A 22,098-nucleotide genomic window follows, 5' to 3' on the forward strand; every position below is an offset into this window, starting at 1 on the left:
ACACTGGAAAATATATAGGACATACTGCAAAGTGAAAAAAGGCACAATATATATATTATGATCCTTTTGTTCATGCATATGCATAATATGGAAAGATAATAAATTGTTAAAATGCTGAATATCTAGTAAGGATTATAAGAAAACTTTACTTTTTACTTTGGACTTCCTATACTTTCACACTCTTGGGATTTTTATTTTTTGTTTTTTTTTTTTAAAGATTTATTTTTATTTACTTATGAAAGACATAGAGAGAGAGAGAGAGAGAAAGAGAGAGAGAGAGGGGCAGACACAGGCAGAGGGAGAAGCAGGCTCCATGTCGGGAGCCTGACGCAGGACTCGATCCCGGGACTCCAGGATCGCCCCCTGGGCCAAAGGCAGGCGCAAAACCACTGAGCCACCCAGGGATCCCCACTCTTGGGATTTTTAAACCAGCACACTCAACATTTGGAAATGAACAAAAATTAAGATACTGATATTTAAAAAGTAAAAGATATAAGGGCAGGTAGCCCTATAAGTTCAAAATCAGCTTAATTATTCTCTTTAAAGCCATTTTCCTTTGGTCTTTTAAAAAAAAAATATGCAAATGTACATACCTGCATTTATTCGGCTGTCCAATGTCCTCCAAAAGGCAGACTGGATTTTCTTCTCTACTTTCCAAAGTCCGTTTAGAGTCGGGCTAAGACAAGGATAAATAAATAAATCAGCTGCAGAGGTAATTGCATCAGAAAATAAGAGGACACTTTTATTAAGGAAGCAGCCCAAATCATAAGTGGGCAGGAAAAAGCATTTGGGAGGAAGAAGGGGAAAAAATTGATGATGACAGTGAGAGGACAGAGAGACATCTGAAAAGATGGTATTTTCACTGCTTCAAGAAAGGAAGCCAAGGCCTTCTGCTTCCTGGCATAGAGTGCCCTGTCTAGTGTAAGTGAGGACCGTGTGCCTTTTCCGTCAACCTATCTCCTGAGGCTGTGAACAATAGTTTAGGACACCCAACATATGCACTTTTACTTCCCATTTCCATTTCCTTTAGAATTACCCTCCTCCCAACCCGTTCTGTCCTTGGCCTCATTTTAATGGTGAAACATCATATGATACAGTAAAAGGGGGAAGGCCTAAGAATAGGCCTGATGAAAAATGCTTTTAGTTCACCAAATATTTTTTGAGCTATTCTTACTTGAATACTTAGGTAGCAACAACAACAAAAAATACTCATTTGATTCTGTAGAATTAAAGTACCCCATCCCATCATCTTCATCACCAACCACCACCACACCCCCAAAACATACATAAAAGAGCTCTGTATTGTTTTAACAACTTTCCAGGTGCCTCTCACACATCCTTTTTTAATAGTAGAATTAAGTAATTTTTGCAAATAAGGAGCAACCACCCTTAGTGGTATGAAAGTGGTTTCCAAGTTAATGCAAATTACTATCTGTTTTCTCTTGGTCATTCAATACATTTTATTAGAATTCTACTTTAGGAAGACACAGTCCCAAGCATTACACGACAGAAGTACAGAGTGGGGAGGAGATGAGGATGGGTTACCTCTGAGGCTATAGGCCAGTATTCCCACAGAATCTAATGACTGAAGTGGGAGATGGAACAAATGAAAACATAAATGCAATCTAAAATCAATCATGTCACAATACCATCTTCTGGAGATCAGGCAGAGGATAGAAGTATGAATTTTGATATGACAACTCTGACTTGGCTATTTTGACATGGACAATTTTAGCAAGATTCAAAGAATAAATCATTATATTCCCAGCTTTTAAAAATTTAATATAATCAATTGTTTTAATTATGTGAACAGATAGTCTGCCCTGAACCAAAACAGCAATATGAAATTAGTTACATGCTCATTAACACCTTGCTTCGGCTCAGAAGCTGAGTTTCAAATGTCACATTTAGGAAATTCATTATTTTTGAGCAGTTTTTCATTGCCAGAAGCTGACCTATATTAGAAAGCCAACATAAAGAACATGCCAGAAGCTGACCTATATTAGAAAGCCAACATAAGCTCCATGTGAGCTCCTGCTCACATGGAGCTTATAGTCTACAGTGGAATCCAACAAAGAAGCATATAAAGAATTATAAGGAGCTTAAAATGCCTGAAGGAAAAAGAGAGAGATATAATAGAAGAATGTCATCTAGTGTGGGACTCAAAGAGAAGTAATAATGAGCTGAGATGTAATGGATATCCTGGGAGATGAGGAGAAAGTAGCCTGGGTAAAGGATTAGCATGTGCAAAGTAGAGGAAAGGGGTTGGTCTCATTTCTGCAGCTTCATAAATGGGGAAATCTCTCCAATATTCCTTTATTCTTGGGCAAAGAATAGCACTAGGTGGTTCATCAGCAGTATCTGCTAACACCATGTCTGGGGCCTCTCGATCTGAGTTTTCCTGGAAGCGTGCCATTATATGCTATCATCAAGTATGAATGAAAATTGACCAGATGGGGATGCCTGGGTGGCTCAGCGGTTTGGCGCCTGCCTTTGGCCCAGGGCGTGATCCTGGAGTCCTGGGATTGAGTCCCACATCAGGCTCCCTGCATGGAGTCTGCTTCTCCCTCTGCCTGTGTCTCTGCCTCTCTCTCTGTGTGTCTCTCATGAATAAATAAATAAATAAGAAGAAAGAAAGAAAGAAAGAAAGAAAGAAAGAAAGAAAGAAAGAAAGAAAGAAAGAAAGAAAGAAAGAAAGAAAGAAAGAAAGAAAGAAAGAAAGAAAGAAAGAAAGAAAGAAAGAAAGAAAGAAAAGAAAAGAAAAGAAAAGAAAAGAAAAGAAAAAAAGAAAGAAAATTGACCAGATGGGCTCCATTTTCTGGAGTAGTAAGAAGCCTGCTCCAAATCAGTAAAGGGACACATTCAGAACCCTCAGAGCCTTTCAGATCAGGAAGACAGGTGTAGGTTCCATCAGGCCCAAACTCTTTAATAAAAACTAAAGCATATATCCTTTTAGAACTCACAAAGGATTTTAAAATGCACTATCAAATCACATATTATTATTGAACTCAAGAGTCACAAGGTGCTCTGAGCCTCATCTAAGGTTTGAAGGAGTCAGCCTAAAATTACCAAGATTTTTCTAGAACTAGGATTCTATGAAAACCTGTAGTAAAAGAGAGGTCTGCTCTTATATCATTCCTTCTCTACTGCAAGCCACAGTATATTGAAATTACAGTATACCTAATTTTCAAACCGACCTCCAGTATTACTGGACAGGACAATAAAATGGTATTGATTTGTGATGCTAGCCTAGAGATTAAATTCTTAGGGAAAACATAATCAGGAACAGAATTTCTAGACAATATGCATTTACTATGATGTTTTTATATGCTGATGCAATAATAACAAAACCTCTGCTCTCAAAAAACTGACACTAATGATTAAAATGTAAAAATACCCATAAAGCACTTAAAAGACATGCTAGACCATTTTAAGTACTTAAATCTAAGACTGCTGATCCACTTTCTATGAAATGACATCTGTCCTCATTCAGGATGATAAGAGTCTTTTGCTGCTAAAGACTCTGTGTAAAAGCTTCATTCAAATAACATTTCTTTCCATATAAACCAAGCAAGATGCGCTCTCTTTACTTAAGAACAGGTAGGAAAAGAGCAAGATCAGTTTATCAATATTCTGGATAATTCCAAGAAATCAATTCAAGTTTCTTATTACAGATACAAAAAGAAAATCTTTAATGCTTAAAAAACTGACCAGAGTAGAAATCGCACAATACCCTTTAAAAATAGTATGATTCACTCACTGGGTCCCAATCCCAATGCAAATGAATATAAAGAAGCTCAGAAAAATGGGAAGAATAAAAGTGAGTAATCAAAAGCTTTTTTGATGATAGCAGTGTATTCTTCTTCTGTAAGTCTAATTGACTTACAAAATTTCAATTAAAAAAAAAAAAAAAACTGCCTGGGACACCTGGGTGGCTCAGCAGTTTGGCGCCTGCCTTTGGCCCAGGGCGCGATCCTGGAGACCCAGGATCGAGTCCCACATCGGGCTCCCGGTGCATGGAGCCTGCTTCTCCCTCTGCCTGTGTCTCTGCCTCTCTCTCTCTCTCTCTCTCTCTCTGTGACTATCATAAATAAATAAAAATTAAAAAAAAAATCAGGGAAATTTTATAGAGTCTCACCATTCTTTGGTTTACAAAAGTCTCATATAGGAGACAAGTGTATCTGATACTTCCTGAATGAGGGAGAAGTAACAGAAACAAAACACAACTCTGTGGATCTGAACAGGGCCTAGCTACAAACAGAGGGATATCATAACTATTTTCCAAGATGTTAAACTCCTAGAAATCTATCGTCTGAAGACGCAGAAACCCTCTTAAATTGTCAAGGACATCTTTTGAAATATGGGTATCTATATATGGGAAGAATATACAATTAAATTTTGAATAGTGAAGAGACATAAAAATAGACCATGTTAATAATCACAAGTATGATCAGAATAGGATGGCTTTTGGCCAAAGGCCACTGTCAGATTTACATGATAAAAACCAACTGGATGATGGTTAAAATCAATGAGAAGAGTCAGAATACGATACTTTGAGTATCTGGTTATTTTTGCTGAAGAAACCATCACACACACAGGGAGTTACTTTATGTACACCTGAAAGGAATCAAAGCTTTTGATTTCTGAAGTAGGAAATACAAAATGTTGATAAGTTAAAGAACCAAGAAAAATTGAAAAGAAAAATATGTAATTAAAAATATTTCCTGAGGGATCCCTGGGTGGCGCAGCGGTTTAGCGCCTGCCTTTGGCCCGGGGCGCGATCCTGGAGACCCGGGATCGAATCCCGTGTCGGGCTCCCTGCATGGAGCCTGCTTCTCCCTCTGCCTGTGTCTCCGCCTCTCTCTCTCTCTCTCTCTCTCTCTCTGTGACTATCATGAATAAATAAATAAAATATTAAAAAAAAAATTAAAAAAAAAAATTTCCTGAAATCAGCTGCTCAAGAAATTTTAGGTCTAGGGGCACCTGGGTGGCTCAGTGGTTGAGCATCTGTCTTTGGTTCGGGTGGTGATCCTGGGGTCCTAGGATTGAGTCCCACATCAGGCTCCCCGCTGGGGAGGAAACCAAACATAACAATAGAAGCTCTAATCTATGTTTAGTGCTGATCATCAGCACATATTAGATAATCAATAAGTAGTTAAATATAACTGAACACCAAACAACTCAAGGGTTAGGGGCATTAACCCCTGTGCCGTCAAAAATCAGCGTATAACTTTTGAGTCCCCCCTCCCAATTTAACTACTAGTAGCCTACTGTTGACTGGAAGCCTTACCAATAACACAAATAGTCAATTAACACCTATCTGTATGCTATATATATCACATACTGTGGTCCTATAATAAGGTAAACTAGAGAAAAAAAATGTTATCAGGAAAATCATAAAGGAGAGAAAATACATTTTATACCACTGTACTGTACTTATTTTTTAAAAAGTATATAAGTGGACCCATGAAATTCAAACTTGTGTTGCTCAAGGATCAACTGTAGTTGTTAAAAGAAAAATGAAGGTAACAAAGTAAGCAGCATTACTGGTTCAATACACAATCAGCAAGGGTGACCCTGAGCAAATCATTTTAATCTCTGAGCCTTAGTTTCCTCATCCCTTAACCTGAGAGGAAACATCCTGCCTAAAGTATCAGAAAGATCTTTCAAAAAGTCTTCATCAAGCTCCTAACAATGCCTTTTTCTTTTTTTTTTTTTAATTTTTATTTATTTATGATAGTCACACAGAGAGAAAGAGAGAGAGGCAGAGACACAGGCAGAGGGAGAAGCAGGCTCCATGCACTGGGAGCCCGATGTGGGATTCGATCCCGGGTCTCCAGGATCACGCCCTGGGCCAAAGGCAGGCGCCAAACCGCTGCGCCACCCAGGGATCCCACAATGCCTTTTTCAAGTAAGGTCGTTGATGTGAAAGTGTTTAGAAAGGCGTTAAATGCTAAAGAAATATATTGTAGGCTTTATGACAAAGGACTTCAGTAGGCTGTGAGCTTATTTAAAGAACAAAAGAATACACAGGAATTCAGAACAAAAGCCCGGTCATAAATCAAGTTCCATTTCATAAATCTAGCAGAGCAGTTAAAAGTGAGTTGGAGTCATCCTGACCTGGGTTTGAATCCTGCCTTCCCCATCTACTAGCTACTGTAATCTTAGGCAAGCTATTTAACATTCTTAAACCTTAATGTTCTTAGTTAAAAAGCGCCCGGGGGGGGGGGGGGGGGGATGGTGGTGCTGGCATTTATCTCACAGAGCTGTGAAGGGTTAAATGAGTTAATGCACATAAAGTGCGTAATGCAGAGTTTAGCAGGCAGCAAGCATTCATATTCTGGCCAGAACTTCTATTAAACTGATTACATCTTGATGGAACACCGTTCCAGTCAAGAAGAGGGAACTCCAATCTATACAGAGCATCTGCAACATCTCATGTGTGGAGCTGGCACTTGCACTTAATTTTTTTTTTTTTTAAGATTTTATTTTATTTATTCATGAGACATAGAGAGAGGCAGAGACACAGGCAGAGGGAGAAGCAGGCTCCATGCAGGGAACCTGACGCAAGACTCGATCCCGGGTCTCCAGGATCACACCCTGGGCTGAAGGTGGCGCTAAACCGCTGAGCCACCTGGGCTGCCCTTAATTCTTATTATTAAGCAACAGAAGTTTGAGGCCCATCAGTGGGAGTGCCAGAAGTCACACACAGGACTCCAGATTCCAAGGACCTCTCTCTTTCCACTGCAGGTAAATCTACTTTAAAATGTCCCTTGTCACCAACATCACAGTCTTCTCTGACTTTTTAGTATTTCTCACAGCCTACCATCCACCTAGAAGACTAAACTCATTCCAAGACCTCCCCTCCAGAGACTGAAAGAACTGTCAAAAAGATGATTGAAACGCCCAGGCCTTACCCACATTCCAACCCACAACTAACACAATTGCTGCAGGTGTGGATAGGACAGTTCTGGTGGTCACTGACTAGGGCCCAATCCACGTGCACACGCAATCTCCTTGAGGCCTAAGACACACACTGAGCCAGGGAAAGGAACTCTGCTTCCCTTCCAGTCTCATGACTAGGGACTGTACCCAAAGGAATTTTGGAAGTCACTTGCAGCAGTTGCTCCCAGTCCCCCCTGCCTTGCTGAGACCCACAATAACTGCTCTGATGAAAGCATCACAAGATACTATGCAGAGCTGATGGATTTTAGCCAAAAGGACGACATAATATAAATACAAAATCTGCTATTTTTTTCCTGTCAGCAAGTCAGAATTATGGCTTTTCTATATGCCATTCCTGCCACACAGAAGAACTCACTTCTAACTATAGCAGCAATTCCAGGAATACCCAAGAACCGTAAGTGCTGCTTCATTTACAATAAACTTCTAGGGATGATCAAACAATCAATGCCACCTCGATGGGTCAGGGCTCTCTGTACTGCTCCCAATAATGAGCCTGCTTACCCTAAGAGTCAATTTCTGATCAAAGTGAATATAGTACTTTCCCTAATTAAAGCCAATAAGTATTTTCCTAAAAGCCACATTGTATCAAGATGCTTTGCTACTTTTCTTCTTTTACCACTAATACATCTATGATGTTATTAGAGAACACAGAATATAGGGGTCAAGAATATGGTGGCAGGAGACCCTCCAAGCAGGGTGGGGAGAATGGCTTCTCTTCACTTTACGTGCTTTTCAATCATTCATTCCTCAAATACATATTAAACACAATCACAGTACAATCACAGTAAAACCTTGCATTTGTACGGTACTTTATAGCTTAAAAAGGGATTTCACATCTATAACCACATTCGAGTCTCAGAGCCCGTTTCACAGATGAGAAGATTCAGGTTCAGATATTCCCACGGTCAAGTAGCCAGTGAGTGGCAAGACTGGGCTCAGACACATTTCTCCGCCTCCAGCTTCACTGCCCTTTCTCACTTTGCCACATTTTCTTGATCAAGGCACCAGGCTTTGGCAGAATCTAAAGAAGCACCACAATTAAAATCTGAGCCCACCAAAAACTTACAGTCTATTAACAGCTGGCAAGATAAACAAGTGCGTAGGGACCTCCAGACAGTAGATGTGGAGGGACACTAAGACAAGTAGGAGGAACAGCACGGGTCAGAAGAGAGGGGTGTGAAGTGATCAAGGAGAATGGAATTTGTTCCCAGCTTTGAGGAAGACAGACGATTTTAAAAGACAGAAAGGAAGGGTGTGGCTGTTCTGGGAAAGGGCCAGGTGCAAAGAAAATCACGATGGAGGGGATGGAGGGACAATGTAGGATAGAGGTAGACAGTGTGGAAAGGTAAGGAAAGGTCCAACTGAGGACAGAGTCCACATGCCAGCTTCCTCCTGCGGGCAACAAGAGAAATCGCTTGTAGAAGGAGCCCTTGATCCAGCCCAGTTCTGCCAAGATCTGCCTGGTCTTAAGCAAGCCTCTAAAGTTTTCTGAGCTGAAATACTGTGTAATTAAAAAAATTACTAGATGACCTCCAAGGTTCCTTAAAGAAGGTTTGAAACCATATTATGCCACACCCTAACACAGCTAATTTTTTCATTAATTTGTATTTCCAAGATGACATGCTTCAACAATCTCCTGCTGATAATGCATCTGACAAAGTTTGAGGGTAACCGTAATTTAATGGAATACACAGGAAAAAATACTGAATCCCCCCACCCCTTGCTAACTTCTCCTAATTTATTTGTGTGTCTACACTGCATATTAACCTACCCTCTCTGTGTTATGCACTAAGCTCTTTTAGGGCAAAAACCCATTTGATATTTTTCTTGTAATTCTTTAACCACTCAGGGTTCTTCGGGCAAACAACAGAAACCAGTTCCACTTACCTTAGCATAAAAATGAATTAAGAGAAAGATAACACAGAACAGTCTTATCAGGACACCATTCTAGTCTGGCTACCACTGGTCACCAGCCATTACCACACTGGACTCCTGGCTCTGCTGCTTCCATGAAAGATCTCAAGCCACTCCTACATGTTTGCACCATTCCCTCCAGATTCAAAGTCCTGGGACACAGGGCTCCAAGAGGCTGCACTGAGTTCATGTGTCTGCCATTTCTTTCAATGTTCACAGTGACAACACAGGATCACTCTAGAAATGGAGTTCAGAGCTAAACAATCCCCCAAATGGCAAATTTCACTTCAGTCTATACTCTCATAGAACTTAGCTATTACCTCAAAAGACAGAGGATGTCAAGGGAGAAAAATAAGAAATCTCAAGAAAAATAGTCCTTCTTATACCTCTCCTCAACCAAGACACTATAATCAGTTTTTATGTTTAGCTTTGAAATACTTGCCAACCAAGTCTTCAATCTTAAACTGCAGGCAGAGCTCCTCAGTGGACCATATTTGTACAAACTAACAATAGATGACTTTTCTCTGTAGATTTGTGTGTTTCTTCATCAATATTATGAGGTTGGAATCTTAGCTATTTTCAGGTTTAATATTAAAAATTCTTTCTATCACCTTTGGCCATCTGCAATTGTATGTAAGCATTATGGTGTCCTTTTATAACCTGTATTCACCATTTTGAACTCCTTTTGGAAAGAGTCTATAATTTCAAGGTGGAGTAATGAATCCTGGAGTTTAAATTGTACATTTCCTCATTGGCAAAACTTTGTAACTCAGGAAAAAGCTAAATCATAATTATTGTCTACTTAAACAGCATCGCTTGGCATTTACTTAGAAGCATTTTTTTTAAGAGTTTATTTATTTGTTCATGAGAAACACACAGAGAGAGGCAGAGACATAGCTGAGGGAGAAGCAGGCTCCCCACAGGGAGCCTGATGTGGGACTCAATCCCAGAACCCCAGGATCACAACTTGAGCCAAAGGCAGATGCTCAACCACTGAGCCACCCAGGAGCCCCAATTTTAATACATTTTTTAAATGCTAAACAAGACCCTCAAAATAGATTTCACAATCCACTAATGAATAACAAACCAGTTTTAAAAATACTGGTTTAAAGGACTCTATAAGATTATGAATAATATTTACTTTATATTCACTATTTATATTCTTTTTTTCTTTTTAAGATTTGAGAGCAAGAGAAAGAGAAAGAGTGCACAAGCAGGAGGAGGGGCAGAGGGAGAGGAAAAGAGAATCAATCCTCAAGCAGAGTCTCCACTGAGCGCAGATCCCAGTGCGTGGCTCAATCCCAGAACCTCAAGATCATGACCTGAACCAAAATCAAGAGTTGGACACTTAACAGACTAAGCTATCCAGGCTCCCCTTATTGTTTATATTCAATGGGTATACCTTCCCCAGATGAACATAAAACACTGAAATGTATTTTATCTGAAATTACTCTGACTCCCAGAAGATCATTCCTCTTTCCCACAGTGTATAGCTGATGATGTTGTAACGCAAATGGCCGTGCTGAGATCAACTGTATGATGCCACGCTCCTAGTCTTTGTTTCACAACATAATTTCTTCCAGAAAGCTATTCAGTTGGTTAATCTATATAATGATGCCTGAGATTGAGAAAACACAGAAACTATATCCACAGAGCACAAACTATGCTTTAAATTTTGCCAATAACTACCATTCTTAAAACCCATGATATATTTATAAACCCACGATTTATTCCCACAGTCCCCAATTTCTAACTTTACAATCAGAGTAAAGTTGATCTTTGCAGGAACCCAAAGAATTCAAAATCCATTCTGCTTACTTCTCATCTATGCAAAATCTTTCCATGTATCTCATGTAGATAACCACTGTGAATGGATAGAAGAGTTCAGTGTATGGCCACCAGTGGGAATTTTTGAGGAGTGGGAGTTACATAGGTCTTGGAGGTTTAGATGATAGGTGGTATTCAGTTAGGAGTCCTTTGTAACAACTTCAATTAAATTTCTCCATCGGTGAACTAAAAAAGATAAACAGATACAGCTACTTTTTCTCAAGATAAATGCTCAGTTAATACTCTGCACACAAGAAGGCAGAACCTAATGAAACACTTTTTTGTACCCTTGTCCCAAACACATCCACAGCATGTCTCTAACCATAATTCTTTTATCAAATAGCCTTTGTCTAATAGACAACACTTGAATTTAACCCAATTGTCATCCATCTCACTGCAAACTACTTACCAGTGCCTGGTATTCATTCATTCATTTTTTTAAAAAAGATTTACTTACTAGAGAGAGAGAGAGAGAGTACAAGTGGCAGAGAGAGGCAGAGGAAGAGAATCTCCAACACACTCCCCACTGAGCCCAGAGTCCAACAGGGAGCTCAACCCCAGGACCCTGAGATCATGATCCCAGCTGAAATCAAGAGCCAGATGCCTAACCAACTGAACTACCCTGGTACCTCCATTCACCACATTTAATTTTCCTGCTGGAAAGGGGGAGGAGAGCAGTATAGACACCAGCTATGGAGTTTCTTATATCTCTCCTTTCAAGGGAATAAATATGTAGAAAGATAGGAGAGGATAATTTGCTAAGACTACTATAGAGAAAAGTATTATGGTAGGATGCTGACAACTAATTGGACTAAATAGACAAATATAAACATAATAACAAGAGGAATAACTCACTCCTGTACATCATTCATGAAGTCATTATAAACAAACAAACCTCATCATGAAAAGACTATGATACACAGCTCTGTGGGAAGAAAAGAATACAAGAAAAGATTGATTGCCAAAGAAGAATTAACAATCCAAGATTGTGGCAAGGTAATAACACATGATTAATTGCACACAAGACACACACATCCAACCAAGGCAAAAGAGCACGTTCATAGAAGGTGTGAGGTAGGGGCTGGCATAGTTCGTCCAATCCAGAAGGCTTCATGGAAACACTAGCCTGTGAAGATAAACATTCAGGTCAAGAAGACTTGAGCCAGAACAATGGCCCTGACACTTAATAGCTGGGTTCAAGTTACTTTTTAATTTTCTGTGATTGTTTTCTCATTTGAAAATAAGGACAATAGTAATTATTTTTCAGGATTGTTTTAAACTCTGTGAGACATATATAGTTCTAGTAGAACAACTGGCCCACAGTAGACATGTAATAGTATAATGATTATGGAGGAGGTGGGATTTGAAGTGGGCCATTCAAGGTGGGGAAGATACAAACAGGATGAGAGTAGGAGCTAAGAGGAACATTCCAAATAACGGAAACAAGAACAAACAGCAAAAGAAGGAAAGGGGGAATCCCCCTTGGGAGACTAAACAAAAAGTCTGTGTAGAGCAGAAAGAAATGAGGAAAGGAAGAAAGCTGCTGTTGATTTACAATGGACCACAAATGCCAACTAAAGAGTCTGGACTTTCCTCTGAAGAGACAATGCCCAAGAAGAGCTTAAATACCCAGTCTCATGAATTTCTCTGAAGCAAGAAAGTCCCCTGGCATGTGAATGTTCTGTGAGGGTGGCGGAGGTCAGACGCAAGGAGTGATAAGAAAAGGCATGAAATTCATTGTCAAAAAGTAATATTCTCATTTTAAACAACTTTAAATGAATCAGTCAGTCCTTCATGGATATATAGGCACTGGACACTGGTCTCCCCACCTCTCTTATCCTAGTGTGAACATCCAGGACAATAAAAGCTGACAAAATAGCCCCAAATATCGTTACTGGTAAGAGCTAGTTTGAATATTCATTTGGGAGATCCCGGCTGTACCTTCACTTACTAAGAGCATGCACGTGTATGCACATACACACAAACCTTTTTTTAAAAAAAGAGAGAGGGGGGATCCCTGGGTGGCTCAGTGGTTTGGCGCCTGCCTTTGGCCCAGGGCATGATCCTGGAGTCCCGGGATTGAGTCCCGCGTTGGGCTCCCGACATGGAGCCTGCTTCTCCCTCTACCTGTGTCTCTGCCTCTCTCTCTCTCTCTCTGTGTCTATCATAAATGAATGAATGAATGAATAAATAAATAAACAAACAAACAAACAAACAAATCTAAAAAAAGAGAGAGAAGCTAGAGGTTTTCTTCTGCAAATTACACTGTGAATGAGTCAGAAAAAACTTTCCCGTTGCTTGTGTCCTCATGGCTGAAAGCCTGGCTGGGACATTTACTAACAGCACTGGGGGAATCAACATTCTGCTGTGGTGATTCACCCTTCTCTGTGGGTACAGTCCGAGGGAGGAGTTCATAGGGCTACCCTTGGGAGTCACTCTGAATTATTTTTGTAACATCTTGTCCTTGGATAAAAGGGAACACAGAGTCAGAAATAGGAGGCCAGGAGGTCATCTATTACTCAGTGGAGTTGTTTATGCAGTCTTGTTTCCCTATTATCCAGAAATCAGTGTTTTGGATAACTGACAGGCATAAGGTACCCATGTTTCCAGAGAGCTAAATATAGATTTCACAAAAATCACACTGAATAGAATTTATCTGCCTTTGATAATGCAGAAGACTATATCAGACCTTCCCAAGCCTTAGAATCATGATTTTGACCAATTTTCATTTCACAAAACTATGAAGGGTGGAATGGGGCAAGGGGAATCCAGTTAGTGGAATTTGCATAAACAAGGTCCCTTGTACTATCATCCATTTTACACAGTTTCATGAGCTTGCATGAATGTTTTATCAGCTCACAGAACTCTCTGATGTGTGTCCAGCCAAGTGTTCCCTGAACATTTCTGGTCTTTGCCAAAAGAAATGTGTTTGTCCAATGCATTATTACACCTATACACATAGCTAATAAATAACAGAAATGCAGCACAAAGCTAGTCCAAGAATGCCAACTCTCATGAAACCTATATGGCATGAAAATAAATATTAACAAAGAAACCTCGCCTTTTTTCAGCCTTTCTCCCAATGAATGCAAAAAACCAAAGTTGGCCTATATGAACACATAACCATAAATTAATCAAAATCAATACAAAATCAATAAACACACAATAAATATTAAGACTTTTTACAGCTTACAAAGCATTTTTGATACTGATCTCCATTAATCCTTATAATAATTTTAAATATCATTCCTCTTCTTTTACTCAAAAGCAAACTAAGGCCTACAGAGATTAGGTGACTCGTGAAAGGTTTAAGAAAAAATAACAAATGATCATGGCAAAAAGGTCAAATTTTACCAATAGTCAAATTAAAACAGGATGCCATTTTTTATCCATCTGATCAGTAAAGGTCATATAGTTGTTTTTAAATTCAGATTCAAGCCTGGATTAAAAGTAGAGGTTTAAATTACTGTCATGTTCAAACTATAAAAGTTATTTAGACTCATGTTAATAAAAATATATATTCAACGATACAGACAGATACCATTAAAAAGCAAAAGTTCCTCTCCCTATTCTCTAGAGATAACTACTATTCAGTTTTTGGTGCAACCTTCTTTGAAGACAATTTGGCTCCACATGTCAATTTGTATTTAAAAATTCTCATGTTTTGATTCAGCGAACTCACAATACATTGATGAAAAAAGTTTACAAAATAGCATGCAGAGGATGGTCCCAGCTATGTTGCATAGACACATGCATACCCTAGAGAGAGGAAAAAAGATGGAGGATGGAAAGGACATAATACGAAAAATTACCTGTGTTAACAGTGATTATTTCAGGTACTTGGGGATTGGGGATTAGTCCATTTTGCATGCTTTTTAAGATTTTCCAAGTATTGGGATGCCTAGGTGGCTCAGCAGTTAAGCATTTGCTTTCAGCTCAGGTTGTGATCCTGGGGTGCTGGGATCAAGTCCCACATCGGGCTCCCTGCATGGAGCCTGCTTCTCCCTCTACCTGTGTCTCTGCCCCTCTCTGTGTGTGTCTCTCTCATGAATAAATAAATTATTTTTAAAAATTTCCAAGTATTCTTTGAAAACTACATGCTACTACTCAAACTGGGGTGGTGGTGGTGAGGGGGAGTAATTCCCAGGTTACACAGGGAGTTGGGCACTGGGACTGGGATTCAGGAAAGCTGATTCTTAGAGTCCACCATGTGGGCCATCATATGTCACACTTTGCCCGCTGTAATTTTAAAACAGTTCAGGAATTACTAAAGACCAAAAGCAATTAAGAGATGTGACAAGGCAAAATGTAATTATTTGCTAATGAATGACTAAGTACTATGACTTCAGAGAAGAAAGAGAGCATTCCAGCACGGATGAATCTACAGGCCTTCTAATTCAGAGATCTGGACAACAAAGAGAAGTGAGCTCCATTACAGGCGAAGATAAAGGTGTGATCCCGGGCATCAGGCAGAAAATCAGCAAGCCTCCATGGGGGGCAGTTGGCAGTGGTATGCACACTTCTGCAGGGAGGCAGGAGACAAGATTGAGGAGGGAGGCTGGGGTCAGATTGAGGATGGGACAGCTGTGGGATAGACACAGGTCCTGGTAGGAACAGGCTGCTTACACATCCAACTGCTAAGCCCCAATCACTGGTAACTGCTTTGTCTTCCTCCACTTTTCTCCATCATTCTATGATTGCTTCTCAAATTAGGGTAACAGTCTCCTGAAAAGTTCCCGCCATCCTTCTCATTTCCTCTATTCCTGTCTCCACGATGTAGCCAGCCATGTTTCTAAACTGCGAATCTCAAAACCTTATGCTTTCTCTCTCCTACCCTCTTAGGAAAGGTAGCCTTCAAGGTTACTTGTAATCTAACCTTCTGTGGCTTATCGCCATTTGTACCTAGACTCCAAATGTGCTGAGTTATGCAGGCAGGCTTCCCCAACTTGACCCATCTGCTAAGTCAAGGCATCATCACAGCATCCTATGCTTACCTTTACAGCAGCATTTATAATCCTGCTCTGTAACTGCCTGGAGAAAGAATGTTTAGAGATTTCCTTTTCTAGGATGCCTCCCCTGACCATCCATAATTCCCTCCAGAAGTACTCACTTAGTCTACGTGAACACAATATACCATTCTGCATTTATTTTTTTTTGCATTTATTTTTTTAATGATTTTCTTCCTTTATTTATTTGACAGCGAGAGAGCACAAGTGGGGGGTGGGCAGCAGACAGAAGGAGAAGAAGTAAATGTCCTGCTGAGCAGGAAGCCTGATGTAGAGCTCAATATCAGGACCCGAGGATCATGACCTGAGCCAAAGGCAGATACTTAACTGGGCCACCCAGGAGCTCCTAAATATTTTTATTGTTTTAAAGCGTACAATTCAGTGGGTTTTAGAATATTCATAGTTTTACAACCATCCTACTACCTAATCCTAGAACATTTTCATCAACCCCATGACCTTTAGTGGCCACTCTCCACTCTCCCTTACCACATTCCCTGGTGATCATTAATCTTTGTGTTTATCCTGAACATTGCACATAAATGGAATCATGTATATATTCATATTGCTTGGTTATTTTTTGCTGTTGAATTATAGGAGTTTTGTTTATATTTTGGATATTAATCTCTTATCAGATATAGGATTTGCAAATATTCTCTTCCATTCAGTAGGTTGCCTTTTCATTTCGTTGATGGTTTCCATTGCTGTGCAGAAGCTTTTTAGTTTGATGTAATCCCACTTGTTTGTTTTTGCTTTTGTGGCCTTTGCTTTTGGTGTCAAATCCAAATATCACCTCCAAGACTGTCATAGAGCTTACTGCCTATGTTTTCTGCTAGGAATTTTATAGTTCTAGTCTTTAATCCATTTTGAGTTGTTTTTTTACGTGTGGTGTAAGCATGGTCCCGTTTCATTCCTTTACATGTGGCTGTCTAGTTTTCCCAATATCATTGATTGAGGCCCATTTTATAAATAAAGGAATTGGGGCTCAGAGATTTAGGAACATGACTAAGTTAACATACATTCTATGTGAAAAACCAGAGTTAGGATCAGGTACATGATTTTAAACTTCATGTACCTAACTATTTGGCCTGTCTTCTTCCCATTTGTATCTGGCTTCTTTCAGCTAACATAATTTTTCAAGGTCCATCCATGTTTAGCCTATATAAGTATTTCATTCCTTTTTATGGCTGAGTAATATTCCTCTGCATGAAGGCATGTAAAACTTTAAGATTATTTAGAGAAATAAAATAATATGGGTAAAGATATTCCTTGATCTTGAAAATCACCATAGAAAATGAAAATAGTATTATTAGGATGTATTCTTTACCACAGTGTTCTCACTTAATCATAATAACCTTGTGAGGGAGGTCAGGGAGTCTTCATTTCTTCAGATAAGTGAGGAAAGGTAGGCTCAGAGAGATTATATTATCTGCCAAATGCCAGTGTAGCCAGTAAGTGGTAAAACTAGAACAGCCAATACATTTTACTCTTTTTGGCGCTCTCATCAGTAAAATCAGTTCTAAAATTTTTGCCATAAGTAAAACTGAGCAGCATCTCCCTGTTAACCAGTTGATAAAAGCTAAAGGACGGTGTTTTAGCTCACTTATTCACTTACAAAAAAAAAGAAAGACAAAAACAAAGAACAAAAAAACAACCAATCCAATTATAAAGTGGCCAGAGGATCTGAATAGACATTTTCCCAAAGAAGACATACAGATAGCGAAAAGGTACATAAAAAATTTCTAGATATCACTAAACAGAGAAATGCAAATCAAAACCAAAATGAGATGTCACCTCACGTATGTTAGGATGGCTATTATCAGAAAGACGAAAAATATGTGTTGACAAGGATGTGGAATAAAGGGAACTTTTGTGCACTGTTGGTAGGAGTGTAAAGTGGTGCAACTACTATGGAAGACAATTTGGAGAGTTCTCAAAAAATTAAAAATATAACAACCATATGATCCAGCAATTCCATTCTGAGTTTTTATCAAAAGGAAACAAAAACACTAACTCAAAAAGATACCTGCACCTTACATGTTCATAGCAGCATTATTTACAATAGCCAAGATATGGAAACAATCTAAGTCTCTGTCCACTCAAGAATGGATAAAGAAAATGTGATATATACATACATACACATATATACATACAGTGGAATATTATTCAGCCATGAGAAAGAAGGAAATTCTGCCTTTGGGACAATGTGAATGCATGCTGAGGGAATTATATTAAGTGAAATATGTCAAACAGAAAAAGACAAATACTGTATGATTTCACTTATACATGAAATCTAAAAATAACAACAACAAAGATTGCTCATAGATACAAAGAACAGATTGATGGTTTTGGTGGTGGTTGGAGGCGGGGGGGGGGGCAGGCAAAATGAGTGAAGGTGGTCAAAAGGTACAAACTTCCAGTTATAAGATAAATAAGTACTCTGGATGTGATGTAGACCATGGTGACTATAGTTAACAATACTGTATTGCATATTAACAATACTGTACTAAGAGAATAAATCTTAGAAGTTCTCATTTTAAGAAAAAGTTGTTAACTGTATGGTGATGGATGTTAACAAAACTTATTGCGGTGATCATTTCACTATATATGTATATGCACACACACATCTCAAATCATTATGTTGAACACCTAAAACAAATACACTGTTATATGCCAATGATAGATAGATAGATAGATAGATGATAGATAGATAGATAGATAGATAGATAGATAGATAGATAGATAGATAGATGAATGATCTCTGTTGACCTGATTGTGACTGGAAGTATAAGCAACACGTTAGAAATGTATTTAAAGATAAAATACGAATAAAGAATAAAAATTTGCAAAAATTCAAAAATAAAATGGGAATAATACTAGCTCTTATTTCCTAGCACTGCTACTATCATAAAGTCCTGGTCAGGGATAAAACTGTGTGGTTGCTACCATGACCACAGCTCTAAACGACACCTTTTGTCATGAAAATCATCGTAACACAACCCACTTATGGTATAGTCCACGCCTCTCACTCAGGGTCAGAAATCATGTCCAATATGCCTACATCCTATAGCTTATCACAATCAATATCTAACTTGGGTTCTCTCTCCCTGCTCTCATCTCCCATGCTCTCAGAAAGTCACCAACTACAAGTTTCTGGAGGGCAAGAACAAGATCTCTTAAGTATCAAGGCATAACTGGCACAGTGCTCTGAAACTAAAAGGTATATATTTGTTCAATAACACTAAGATGCTACTATGTTTCAAGCACTGTAGGAGATGCTATGGTTATAGTGAAGAACAAGAAAGACAAATTTCTTTAACACAGAAACAGATACACTTTTTAAAATGTTGGTTTCGTCAATGAATCTACCTGAACCAGAAAATGTCAGAGCCAGGAATGCCATAAGTTATTAATACATTCAACCTACTTTTACTCATATTATAAATGTGGACAAAGACCAAGAGAAGTTAAGCAGCAAGCTTAAAAATAAATGTAAGAGCTAGATCTCATACAGCAATTCGACAGTGTGGCAGGACACAAAAATCAATGCCCAGAAATCCGTGGCATTTCTATACACTAACAATGAGACTGAAGAAAGAGAAATTAAGGAGTCAATCCCATTTACAATTGCACCCAAAAGCAGAAGATACCTAGGAATAAGCCTAACCAAAGAGGTAAAGGATCTATACCCTAAGCACTATGGAACACTTCTGAAAGAAATTGAGGAAGACACAAAGAGATGGAAAAATATTCCATGCTCATGGATTGGAAGAATTAATATTGTGAAAATGTCAATGTTACCCAGGGCAATTTACATTTAATGCAATCCCTATCAAAATACCATGGACTTTCTTCAGAGAGTTGGAACAAATCATCTTAAGATTTGTGTGAAATCAGAAAAGCCACTGAACAGCCAGGGGAATATTAAAAAAGAAAATCATAGCTGGGGGCATCACAATGCCAGAATTCAGGTTGTACTACAAAGCTCTGGTCATCAAGACAGTGTGGTACTGGCACAAAAACAGACACAGAGGTCAATGGAACAGAATAGAGAATCCAGAAGTGGACCCTGAACTTTATGGTCAACTAATATTCGACAAAGCAGGAAAGACTATCCACTGGAAAGAAGTCTCTTCAATAAATGGTGCTGGGAAAATTGGAATCCACATACAGAAGAATGAAACTAGACCACAGAAGAATGAAACTCTTACACCACACACAAGGATAAACTCAAAATGGATGAATAATCTAAATGTGAGACAAGATTCCATCAAAATCCTAGAGGAGAACACAGGCAACACCCTTTTTGAACTCAGCTACAGTAACTTCTTGCAAGATACATCCACGAAGGCAAAGGAAACAAAAGCAAAAATGAACTATTGGGACTTCATCAAGATAAGAAGCTTTTGCACAGCAAAGGATACAGTCAACAAAACTAAAAGACAAACTACAGAATGGGAGAAGATATTTGCAAATGACCTATCAGATAAAGGGCTAGTATCCAAGATCTATAAAGAACTTATTAGGGCAGCCCGGGTGGCTCGTGGTTTAGCACCGCCTTCAGCCCAGGGCATGATCCTGGAGACCTGGGATCGAGTCCCACATCAGGCTCCCTGCATGAAGCCTGATTCTCCCTTTGCCTGTGTCTCTGCCTCTCTCTCTCTCTCTTTCTCTGTGTGTCTCTCATGAATAAATAAATAATATTTTTATAAAAAAAGAACTTATTAAACTCAACAGAGAAGAAACAAACAATCCAATCATGAGATGGGCAAAAGACACGAACAGAAATCTCACAGAGGAAGACATAGACATGGCCAACAAGCACATGAGAAAATGCTCCACATCACTGGCCATCAGGGAGATACAAATCAAAACCACAATGAGATACCACCTCACACCAGTGAGAATGGGGAAAATTAACAAGACAGGAAACAACAAATGTTGGAGAGGATGTGGAGAAAGGGGAACCCTCTCTTGCACTGTTGGTGGGAATGTGAACTGGTACAGCCACTCTGGAAAACTGTGTGGAGGTTCCTCAAAGAGTTAAAAATAGACCTGCCCTACGACCCAGCAATTGCACTGTTGGGGATTTACCCCAAAGATTCAGATGCAATGAAACGCCGGGACACCTGCACCCCGATGTTTATAGCAGCAATGTCCACAATAGCCAAACTGTGGAAGGAGCCTCGGTGTCCATCGAAAGATGAATGGATAAAGAAGATGTGGTTTATGCATACCATGGAATAGTACTCAGCCATTAGAAACGACAAATACCCACTATTTGCTTCGACGTGGAAGGACCTGGAGGGTATTATACTGAGTGAAATAAGTCAATCGGAAAAGGACAAACATTCTATGGTCTCATTCATTTGGGGAATATAAAAATTAGTGAAAGGGAATAAAGGGAAAGGAGAGAAAATGAGTGAAAATATCAGTGAGGGTGACAAAACATGATAGACACTTAACTCTGGGAAATGAACAAGGAAGAGGTAGTGGAAGGGGAGGTGGGCGGAGGGTTGGGGTGACTGGGTGATGGGCACTGAGGGGGGCACTTGCCGGGATGAGCACTGGGTGTTATGCTATATGTTGGCAAATTGAACTTCAATAAAAAAATGTTTTAATAAAACGTTAATACCATGTATAAAAAAATAAACAACGTAATAACAAAAATAAAAAATAAATAAATGTAAGGACTAGATTAAATCAGCATTCCAAAACTGTTTTCTGAAACCCTGTATTTCTATGCAATGATAATAATTGGTTTATATACATATTGCTCAGAAAACTCAGAGAGAAGTGGAGGCCCATAATGAAATAAATTGGGAAACAGTAGTTAAGCAAATTTAAATAGGATCTTTAACAGCAAGAACTCTTGCTAATATGTTAATAAGTGTAATAAGTATCCAATTTTTGTAAAATTATTTGATCTATGCACTTCTTTTTTACTGGTATATTTGGAAAAATCTGAATCAGATGATCTCCATGCTCTCTTTCACTTACCAAATTCTACAAATTTATCTTAAAGTATCCATCTCAGAAATCCATCTTTCTTTCCTAGCTGGATAATTTAATATACCAGATCTTCAGAAAAGGCACCTATTCATCCATCCATCCATCCTACTATCCATCATTCCATCCTACTATCCATCATTCCATCAATCACTTATATTCATATTCTCTGTCCCTCCATCCTCTCTCACATCCTAGAACTGGAGAAACACAAGCATAGGAATAAAATCTAAGACTTCAGTTTAATCAGATCAAACCAAAAAGGTACCAAAAAGGTACTAATAAAAGTGAGGGGGAATGGGGCATTTTTGCAATGTCATCTCCAGCAGGCATTCTGGAAGGTAATATTTGGTTATTGAGTAATAGGGAAATATAACTT

At 39.0% G+C, this 22,098-nt stretch overlaps 1 protein-coding gene and 1 long non-coding RNA gene across 5 annotated transcripts in view; one reads left to right on the forward strand and one right to left on the reverse strand.

The window, feature by feature from the left end:
- JAK1 (Janus kinase 1) overlaps positions 1 to 22,098 on the reverse strand; it is a 155,564-nt gene that overhangs the window by 46,760 nt on the left and 86,706 nt on the right. For all 4 annotated transcript variants that reach the window (XM_077892135.1, XM_077892137.1, XM_077892136.1 and 1 more), the window contains one exon: positions 594 to 676. In XM_077892135.1, the coding sequence (XP_077748261.1) occupies positions 594 to 599 (6 nt within the window). In that variant the 5' untranslated portion in view covers positions 600 to 676. The remainder of the gene's footprint in view (positions 1 to 593; positions 677 to 22,098) is intronic.
- Positions 15,091 to 22,098, forward strand: part of LOC144310742 (uncharacterized) — a 42,786-nt gene continuing 35,778 nt past the window's right edge. Inside the window, exon 1 of the long non-coding RNA XR_013376414.1 lies at positions 15,091 to 15,157. This is a non-coding gene — a long non-coding RNA (uncharacterized LOC144310742). The remainder of the gene's footprint in view (positions 15,158 to 22,098) is intronic.

The sequence above is a fragment of the Canis aureus genome, chromosome 3, assembly GCF_053574225.1.
Source record: "Canis aureus isolate CA01 chromosome 3, VMU_Caureus_v.1.0, whole genome shotgun sequence".
NCBI lineage: Eukaryota > Metazoa > Chordata > Mammalia > Carnivora > Canidae > Canis > Canis aureus.